The following is a 10,849-nucleotide window of genomic DNA, read 5'->3' as shown; positions in this document are numbered from 1 at the left end:
CCTTCTCTCTCCTCGCTTAGTCGGACAACATTGTCTTCGGTCTCTTTGCAACCTCTGCCTTGGTGTCCACACTGAAGTAGCTTTGTGTAGATACTTAAAGACCCATGTTTGTTGTTGTTGTGTGATGTAAAGGTTTAATGCAGCTCCATCAACGTGAAGGAGGGCAGAAACAGCGTTCCAGCCCAAAGTGGCAATAATGGAGATGCTACTACCTATTACTGTCAGTGGAGCATCAGTATGATTCAGAAGCTGTGAGTGTTTTGAGTGTTGTAAGGGAATGGACAAGAACTGTAAGTGACTCCCACATCATTGCGTTAATAAGGCCTCCCTTCTTCTCATTCTCAGTTGTGTAACTTCTGAACTTCTGGCTTTTAAATATATAACTCTTAATGAATGAAGATACATTAAAAGCCAGAATTTTCACTCAGACCTTGTTCATACATGGCATTAACCTCCAGCTGGCTGGCTGTTAAAAATGCCTAAATCACATTAATTGGTAATGCAAACAAATAAGAGGATTTGAAAGAAACGCTTGGATCACAACACGTCTCCAAGATTTACGATCAGATAATCTAAGGTGGACTGGGAATGTGAATGAGGTTCTAACACCTAGTTCATTTGTTCCTGCTCACTGCTGAACCTCATAAAGGTGTGTATGTGTTGAGACCATGGCCACAATGATCAAATAAATGCACCAGATATTTCTGATGCCCAAATATGGCTGGGCATTTGTCAGGAATGTGACGGTAATTTTCGAATGCTTGTCTTGGTCAACAACACAAACATCCGCTTTTAAGAGTCCCATCATCAGATAAAGAGAGGCATCTTAAGGATAATCAGTGGTTCACAACAGAGTAAAATGAGGGGAGGTGCACTGGGGAAATGTTTGGTGATGTTTAATATGACGCTAATGCAGTGTTGATATGCCTGAGAAGACTGTAATTATGGTGTGAAGGACCAACACATATTTGTTAAATTTGTAATATTTCCAGCAAGGATTATCAGGAGTGTGTAATTATCTTTACAATTTAAAGGGCATGTATTCAGTGTCTTTTGTCCTGTTTTCTAATTTCCCCCAACATATTGCATGCCACGATTACTTTTTCTTACATGATTGTTTACAACCTCTGTTTATCCCTTTAGAATTGACCACTCCTAGCTCAGAGACTTTTTACCAGGTCTTTTTTATTTGTTCTGCAATTTATCAAGATATCATGGAAAGTTTCTGCACAGTAGGTTTGAACAGATAGAATGCAACTTTAAATGATCCCACTAATGTAAGTATGTTGTTGAATAGGTAAATATTATATTGCATCCACCTAAAGTGATTGTAACCTATAAAGACAAGAGAAAAGGATCATATGATGAAAGAGATTTTAATTTTGTGTACAAAAGATGGTTGAGAACCATTTGGCTATGCATACCTAAAAAAAATCCTGATTTGGGACCAAGTGCTTTGCAAGAAAAGTTTTAATAGTCCAAGAGCGTTTTCAAATTTTGTTCCAACCACACCTTTGCCGTTGAAGTTGTTAAGAACTTTGTGACAAAAACGCAGGTACATGATTAACAGGTTAACATTGGACAGGTGTTTCAGGCTGCCGCATGTCTGCTCTTGGCAAATTCCAGCACTGTTCAACTTTTGAGTGTTGCATGCAGCATTTTTTTGCTAATGCTATGTTACATTAAACCCAGAATGAGACAGTAAAACGCAATTGGACAATTGGCTGATGAGCAGTTTCATGGACAGATGTGGACTGTTCCCTTTGTCATGACACTTTAAGGAGGCGTTAAAGTGACTGTACATGGGAACTGGCAATATGTGGACCACTGCAAGTGAAAAATGACCTCATTAGGCTGAAAAAAATAAAAGGAAGCAGAAGTTTGAAGGGTGGTCAAGTCAAAAAATTGTGCATTCTTAAAAAAAAAAGAAAAAAGAAAAAGCAATGTACTGGCGAACTCGGCAACGCCAAGAAAACCTGCAAGACCACTATAGTGGATGTTCACAGAAAATTATTTGCTTGGTGAAGATAAAAACCTTGAGACACCCTTGAGAAGGTAGTCATATTATTGACAAGGTCTACAATCAGGAGACGTTCTCTATCCCAGGCTATTTGTGCATACAGGTCAGTCTTTAAATGTTACATTATTCAACAGTAGCTTTTAATGTTTTGCCAGGTTTGTCATGATGGGTGGCAATTCGATCACAATACTAGTGTTTTGTCCCCAACATACAGCCCGACTCTGAGAGCCCAGCATGGTAAGAGTATGCTGACCTATTAGACTATGAAGTGCCTCGGCTATATTTCAGCATAATGACTATGCCTGCTGTCAGTACATGTACAGAGTGTGTGGATCAGGGTGCTCCTAAATGCCTGGGATACTAATATAGCTTGGAATGTGGCCTATTTGCCTCAGCTCACGAGACCTACTGTCAGTTCTGATTTACGGCACTACAACCTGTACCGTGTGTGTGTCTGCATGTAAGTATACTGGGCTTGTCTGTCTGGTCAGTTACTATTGTTCCTCTCAAATCAGCAGATCCAGTCATCTGATCACCATCGCGTTGAGTCAGACTGTGGGAATTTCTTTGGTTAATATCAGGGAATTTGGTCAAAACATCAGCTGTTAGTTTTCTTTTTGCAGTTCACTTTTTTGTTGTTCTACTACCCTTTTTGAAGCCATCTTCGCTGGGTTTGTTTTTTTTGACCACAGCAAACTTGACAGGACTGGTGCCTGACTGCAGGGTTTTACCATGTGATGTCTTTGTCTTTGTTCTGTGATTTGCCAAAGCTCAAAGCTAGCACAATAGGCATGAACAACTCAGGTGGCAGAGTTTTACTGAGTCAGCGCTGACATGTTAAATAGCTTGTCTTCGTTACTTTACTCAATCTGTTTAGGTGTAGAGTTGGCCGATATTTTGAGATTTTTAGAAGTTTGATGTTGCGGTTTTAGTTTTGAAGGATTAAAATTCAGATTAAAAGAAATGCGCTGACATGTTAAATAGCTTGTCTTCATTACTTTACTCAGTCAGCTGAAGTGACTGATGTGATCTGTGAAGTCTGTGAAGAGAAAAATAGAGAGAATTTGCTTCTTTGTAGAGAGAGAATTTGCTTCTTTGTATGCAAAAAAATGCAAAAAGAAGTGGCTGGTTCTGCAAGCCTGAAAACCCCTGATGTAGGACAGAGTACTTTGCAAATAAAATGTTTTAATAGTCTCAGAAAATATGCAAATTTTATTTCAGACACCTTCCCACTGAAGTTGTTTATCTTTTTGGTGATGTCCATGCAATGTGCTGTTAAATAATATTGTAATCCTATCAGTATCAGCAGGCAGTTGCTTAAAATTTTTGGCGATATGTTAAACTCTGGAAGAGCTAAATGTTTGTGATACTGTGCTAAAGTCTATCAGTTTTATTGCTTTTGTAACCCCACAGAACCATTACGTTGTTTATATCATTTATTCCTCCATAATACACTTCAGTGGATTGGCACCCTGTCCAGGGGTATTCCTGTCTTCTTCCCAGTGATTTTAGGATTAGTTCCTGACTCACTGCAACCCTGACCAGGAAGATGTGGATAAGAAGATGACTTAATTCAATAATCTCTGTATAATGCTAATCCAAGTGGATCTAGAAGTAATTTTATATATTTTTTTAACATGTGTAGTAGGTCTGTAAGCTTGGCCCATAAGTGAAATTCCAAAATTTCTAATATATTTAAATAATTTCGACACAAGCACTGGTTTGTAGTGTTGGCTTGTCAGACTTCTGTGGTTTTCTTTTATTTATGGTTGGTGGTTATCATGGTGTTCTGTGCACGTTCTAGCCAGCCTGTTGGTCTAACTGGTCTAAAATATGCTACAAGTCATGGAAGATGAGGCTTTGACCAATCAAATAGACATTTACAACATTCAAATATGATTGGATTCTGTTGAATTAGATTTTTAGTTTCATTTTCACTGCCCTTCCATATTGGCATCGACGTCTTTACAAGTGTATGTTGACAAACATTGAATATCTGCATCAATCCAAAATTTCCATATCAGTACATCTGTGGAGAGGGAGAATTGTGGCTTTGTGATGGGACTGTCTTACTGGTTGTTTAAAGGGGTGCGGCCTATTGGAAATCTCAACTGCTTTTGTGCTTTGTGTTCTCTATAGTTCTGTGTCTCTTAATGCCTCTCTCTCACCCTCCCTCACCCCCTTTCTGTGTGGTCGCCCACCTCCATTGGAGGACTGAACATTTGTCCTCCCTCCTCTTCAGCAGCTTACACGGCTTGTGTGTTGTCTCCCCTGACCTTTGCCCTCAACCTTCCAAATAATTAATTTCTTCCTGCTTTGGTGTGGTCCAGACCTTTGGCCAACAAGATTTACTGTTTTAGACTCTATGAATGAGTGAATGTATAACCCCCTACTCTCCTTCTCAAACACTAATGATCTCCATATAGTATTGAGAAAAAGAAGAAAGCAAGCTTGCAGGTTGCCTTGTGTCCTCTGAGGATCTCCCATTTAGTGAAAACCACTGTAAATAATCAGTTCATTGATTAATCAGTTTGATTGATGCCCAAAACCAGAAACAGCTATTGCTTGGTGTTGGACCAAATGTAGAGTTGGCCAATGTTTCGAGATTTTTAGAAGTTAGCTGTTTTAGATTTGAAGGATTAAAATTCAGATTTAAAGAAATTATTTATAACTCAGTTATGCTCTAAGATCTCAGTATTGGATAATACTTTGCAGTTCTCCTGTTTTGAAAAGCAGCATAGTTTTTTGTGTATGTATATATGCAATTGTCTAAACTAAACCGATCAAGTAGTGTATATAATTAGAGCTGTGTAGAAAGAAGAAGCGTGGATGAAATTCCTAAACTGGCTCTGATCGGGCCTATTTTACAGTGAAAACTTAATGTAGTAACTGTGATTCTGTTGCTCTGACTGTCTGTGAGCAACTTTTTCACTTTTCTGCCGTTTTTGTCAACACCACCAACCCAGTTTTATTGTGATTGCGGAAAATACAAAAATAGTCTAGTAATCAGTCTAAATCAGTCCAGAATGTCTCATTATTAGAGCTGGGCAACATGTAATAATTTTATATCACAGTATTTAAACACACATTTATGATACACAATATTTATCGCAATATTTCTACAACAGTGCAATAGTGTAAACAGGGTAAATAAAAAAATGCTTTCCAGATACTCTTCCATACTGAGTACCGTGATTTTTACTCAAAATGTGCTGTACGCCGTTGAATTAAATAAGACTGAGTACACTCTAATGAAACATGGAGTTAATTAGTGCTTTTTAAGCACTGATGATATCTACGATACGCTAATAAAAGCATATTGTGTACCACGATAACAAAATTTATTGCTATATGATACAATATTGTCATATTGCTCAGCTCTACTAATTATAGAAACTGATACAAAAAAGAGATTTTACTGAATGTATAAATCAGCAGCTCATCGTATCTAAACTGTGTGACTGTTTTTTATACAAACACAAAGATCATATTGGGATTGGCTGATACTTAGCATTGAGAGATTAAGCATTAAGGGGTGCAAAATAACCTGATTAAAGCATCCCCAATATACAATATTTATTTTACAGCCCAAACATAAGTGTGTGTACCACTATATACACCTGACACACAAAGTGATTTTAAAGTAACTGAGAGCTCAATGGTCCGACTGTATTTTAAGATCTTAAACATGTGGGATTGGCTGATACTCAGCATTAGGGTATTCTGATTGAAAGGAGGGGGACCGGATCAAGGCATCTCACTTCATTTAATGTTGAACCCTTGTGTAATACCTAAATAAGTATAAGGCCAATGGGGGGGGAATTGTCATCAGTGTTGACTCTTTTTCAAACTCTGCCAGTATGTAGTGGTTGAAGCTTGAATGTCGAAAGCTGGTATGTGTCACTCAGAGTATGACTAATCATGGTATGCATGCATTCTTGAGAAATCCTGTCACATGACTCTGATTGTATAGATGACGGAGTAATAAAAAAAGGCTTCAGTGACTGGACTGATTTATATAACGTTACTCTGTGTAGTTGGGTTGGGTGTACTGGGACATACCACAGAATAGGTGGAGAAGGTATTTCTATCCTGGAGAACCCAGTCATGACTGATTCATTCAGCAAGCCCAGAAACCTCATCATTAGCATGTCTCCAGGTGACACTTACTTATTCTCTCAGGTGAAGTGGCTTGTTAGGCTTCCTCAGCATTTCTAACCTCAGAGAGTACACAGCTTACGAAGCCTCCATGACTCGTGGTATTCAAACAAATGACTTTCTCATGTAAATAGCATGCAGCCCACCTCCCCAAGTATACAACAATTGTACAGAAGAGGCACTTTTGTTTTGAGTAGGAACATTTTAAGGAACGTTGGTATTTAAGTTTAATTTGGAAACAGTGTGATTGCTACTCTGTGATACATGATGATGTTTGTGAAACAAACAATAGAGGGCACACTCGGTCCCTCTCCTCTATTGTATTTAAAGTAGTGTTTTAAACAAACACTCACAATAATGTCTGATTTATTTAACACAATTAAAAGTAGGACTTTTTATTATTAACGACCTTGTAGTTTGGAAATTTGGACAGTTTTAATCAGACCATCCAGGGAATTCTGTACAGTTTAAATCAAGTATGCTTAATTGGCATACTTGTTGTCAAAGCTGTGCAACACTTATTAATATAATAAATACAATTCAAAAGCAGTAACAAAGACAAAGCTTTACTGTATTAAGGATACATATAATCGTAAAATGAATAATACAAAACAAAGTAAACAATAGAGTGAATAAAAAATGAGGAATATTGATTACGTATCTGAAGATATATTATCTTACCTTTTTAATCTGGTTTTATGGCAGTTCCAAATAAATTGTCTAAAAAAATTGGTAGTAGTAGCATGTTAACATTGTAGTAGTAGTAGTAATAATAATAATAATAATAATAATGGTTATGATGATTATTATGATCTGGATATATTATTATCTGGAGCACAGCAACACATTAAAATGGTAAGAAATATAAAATAACAATCAAACCAGTAAGACCACTATATATAAAAAATGTAAATGATAAAAATCAAAGAAACCTGATTATATAAAATTAGTTCAAACTAATAGTGTGTTTGTTTGTTTATTTATTTATTTATTTATTTATTTATTTATTGTGTGTGTCCATTATGATATTGAATTATTATTAATATTCTTATTAGTGGTTGTAGAACCATGTTGCTGTTAATATATACTGTGTGTAATTTGCACATGATTATCTAGGACTATTACTAAATGCTCTGGACCATATTGACGAAACAGCTGAAATACATTTACAACTCATATTTATATCTCCCTGCTATGAATGTCCTGTGAAGCAGGATTTTTTTTTTTTTGCCAGATAACTTGAAGCATGGTTTTATCCAGGAACCCTGACGTGGCTTCTAATGCAGCACAGACCTGCAGATTTCCCTTCATAAACATGTCTTGGACCAATCAGGGCTGCGATTCTGATGGAGGTGGGAATGTTTTTGACATTTGTGGTGACGACTGTGGTCGTAATAACTAACTTATTTTAGCAGCTGCTAAATGAAGCCCTCAACAGTTCTATCTTGTGTCAGTACAGTGTGTCTTTGTGCAAGGGCAGATGTGTAACTCCCTCTCTCTGCTCATTCTCACACAGCCAGCATTGACTGTTGACACATCATTGTGTGATCCCTGATGTTGTGGAAGTGCTTTACTCAACAGTGTAACAGCCTAACTGCATCTGTATATGTGACTCAGCCTAACCTAGTGGGTTTGTTGTGGGAAGTGAGTCTCTCCCAGTGCAGGAGAAGTACCAGTATGTTGCTTCACACAGGAAAGCAGAAGAGTTTGGGCCCAAGAGGAGTTTACCTGTTAACCCACACTGTGTTTCTTGTAAAATGCAGAACACGTTTTTGTGTCTAACTAAATCACTGTAACTATATAGTATAACCTCAGTTAACCAGCTCAATTCTGTAATGCGTGCACAGGGTTGGGACGGGGATCTGGGGCGGGGGTTTTGAGGTTTCTGTGGTTGATATTAAACACTTTCTGTGTTTGTGAAGAGAAAACTGAAATAAGAGCCAGTGTTTTGAACTGCTGCAAATGTGAACCTGTGACGAGCTGCAAACCTTCAAACTACAAATTCCTTCTTTTTCTGGTAATATTATTGTCATGCAGATGTGAGAGTTTTATCACTGAGTGGTAAAAAAAAAGTTACTATTCCTATTACAGACCTGATGGACTAAACAGTGGGGCAGTGGTGGCTCAGCGGTTAGAGCGCTGTATCGATAACAGGGTTGTGGGTTCGATTCCCGGGCTCGGCAAGCTGCCACTGTTGGGCCCTTGAGCAAGGCCCTTTACCCTCTCTGCTCCCCGGGCGCTGGAGTTGGCTGCCCACCGCTCTAGGTGTGTGAGTGTACTCACTGCCCCTAACGTGTGTGTGTGTGTGTGTGTGTGTGTGTGTGTGTGTGTGTGTGTGTGTGTGTGTGTGTGTGTTCACTACCAGATGAGTTAAATGCGGAGGACACCAGTTTAAATAGAGTTTAGATTTAATTTGCTGAGACGGGCCCTTGAACAGTGCAGTCCAGTCAGAACAAGCCTTGTTAGTTTGTAGGGCATATATTTTGACAGAAGGCACACAGGAAGCATGGCAATTTTATCTTTATTTTTTATCAGATGTTTATTTTATTATTAATATGTGACAAAAATACTGTTGAGTTTTAGTAAATAGCCTACTTTACCCCAAGCTAACAAACTCAGTCTGTGAGATTTCTCTACAGCTAGACTCTGTGGTGGGAGTTATTTTTATGCAGTAGCTTTTCCTCCCTCCCTCCCTCTCTCTCTCTTTCTAGTGCGATCAATGGAGCAAGAGAGTGCACAGGATTCTCCTGGACGTCACAAGGGAAACCTGGGTGGAGGGGGCTTTATGGTTTTTGTAGGCTAGAAAAAGGCGTTTGCTAAAAGCGAGAGAGCTGAGATGTGACTGATGTGAGAGCAATGATTTCAGTACATTTTGTGATTGTGGTGAAGACACACACATACGCATTAATGTGTAAATAGGAACCGCTCTGCTGCTCGTTGTCTGTGCAAATCTGCTCTTGGATGGGGTTTCCATGGTGATCCTGACAATGACGGAATGACTAAGGGAAAGCTGTGTGGCAAAAAAAAAAAAAAAAAATCAGCAGATATTTCACACTGCTGAATGGCAAAAGACCAACCCATTAGCCTTCAGTGTTCTGGCCTCTCACAGGCTGCATGGCCACTTGGGGCTGGACCTGTCAGTGTGGGAGGCTCTGATTGGTTGATGCAAGCTGCAGTGAGGTTGCACCTTTTTTATTTTAACTGCATCACTATTTGCCGGCTGTGGAGGCGGCTAGCGTGGAACTGACCGGCAGCAGCAGCAGACCGGGTTCTGCAGAGAGAGTGAGAGATCTGCATTCCTGCATTTATTTTGTTCATCATCGCTAGTTTTTAGACACTGTGAGGACTTTGTTAGTTTTACTCCCTTTAGGTTGCAAGAAATACTCTGAAATCATTCTCTTCCTTGTTTTTTTTTTTTTTTTATATATTTTTTTAAGCATCAAGGGTACAACATCTGCCCTGATCTGGTGGATGTTAGGTCTGCTTTTTGATGGAGGGTGAAGTTTGAAAGAGGACTGGGAGAACTGGTTCGCGCACTGGATTGCCAGGTTGCTGAGGAGTTGTGCAAGTGTGTGTGGCTGCTGAGGAAGCCGGGCCGCAGTCTGCCAGTGTCCTCAGTTGACCTTATCCTCTTGGCCGAACACACTGCACCTCAGTGCCCTATACACACATGCACAAGCCCCAAACATCCCCGAGCATTTGTTGGCTTTTTTATTGTTTGTTTGGTAGAACATAAGTTTACTCTCATAACCTACTTGGGACAGGAAGGCACTGTGGGCATATCTCTGCTGTGCTCACACACACAAGGACGCATACCACAGCATCTGTAGCATCCTTTTTCGAGATGTTCCAGGACATTTGGTTGTCTGTGTCGCGTTGGTTTTTGAGATCTTCAGCAAGCAAGGATGTTTCCTCAGAGCCACCAGCTGAGAAGAACGAACAAGTTGCTACAATTTCTGGGACCCCGCAGGATCCAAAGCAGAATGGTTTGCAGGCAGAATCAGATGATAAGAAGGAGTGTGACCCAACAGCAGCAAAGAAAACTACTATGCTGATATTAATGGCGCCCCCTATGGACCTTCATCAGGTATTATGGTCTCAGTCGTATTGCACTTAAGACAGCCCTTTAGAAGTTGCTGGCCTTTGTTATTTTTACAGAAATAAAGTAAATTGAACTGTAGTAGGTAGTATCATTGTAATTGACAGGACAAACAGGATAAACTGGATATAATAAATATGTTATTATATGATAAACTGGAAAGAGGTGGAGCCTAACAGGCTTCTACCACCAATGGGAACTTCAGCATTTGGAAGCCAGCTGTTTTATAATGGAGGGAAAATCCACACCATTTCATAATCAATTGAGGAGTTACAGACTCAGCAGAACTTCTTTTTCAATTTCTTGCCAGGTTTGAAACAGCAGAAGTGCAATTTATATGCATGTGAACGTTTGTTTGTAGACTAAATATAAATATATTTTGAGGCACTCTTTAGTTTTGCTGTTTAAAGAAGGATATTCAGAATAACTTTGGGTCAACCAAAGTTTTCTCTTGAAGCAGTAGTATCACTATGAAAAGACGTTTCTGCCTCCTACTCTTTCATTCGGCTCTGCTATAAATGACCTTTCATTGCTAAATAGATGATGAAAGGACCATAAGTGCATTAGACACT

General features: G+C 39.0%; 1 protein-coding gene across 3 annotated transcripts in view; it reads left to right on the top strand.

The window, feature by feature from the left end:
* slc25a25b (solute carrier family 25 member 25b) overlaps positions 1-10,849 on the top strand; it is a 29,737-nt gene that overhangs the window by 2,563 nt on the left and 16,325 nt on the right. The window contains exons 1-2 of one of the 3 annotated variants that reach the window (XM_072665963.1): positions 9,400-9,460; positions 9,616-10,265. The exons of the other annotated variants lie outside the window; for them this stretch is intronic. Of the exons in view, the coding sequence (XP_072522064.1) occupies positions 10,023-10,265 (243 nt within the window). The 5' untranslated portion in view covers positions 9,400-9,460; positions 9,616-10,022. Of the gene's footprint in view, positions 1-9,399; positions 9,461-9,615; positions 10,266-10,849 lie in introns of those variants that run through there. 3 annotated transcript variants of the gene reach the window in all.

This window comes from Salminus brasiliensis, chromosome 1 (assembly GCF_030463535.1).
Source record: "Salminus brasiliensis chromosome 1, fSalBra1.hap2, whole genome shotgun sequence".
Taxonomy (NCBI): domain Eukaryota; kingdom Metazoa; phylum Chordata; class Actinopteri; order Characiformes; family Bryconidae; genus Salminus; species Salminus brasiliensis.
The sequence above is the reverse complement of the archived record's forward strand: the minus strand, read 5'-3'. Positions and strand labels throughout refer to the sequence as shown.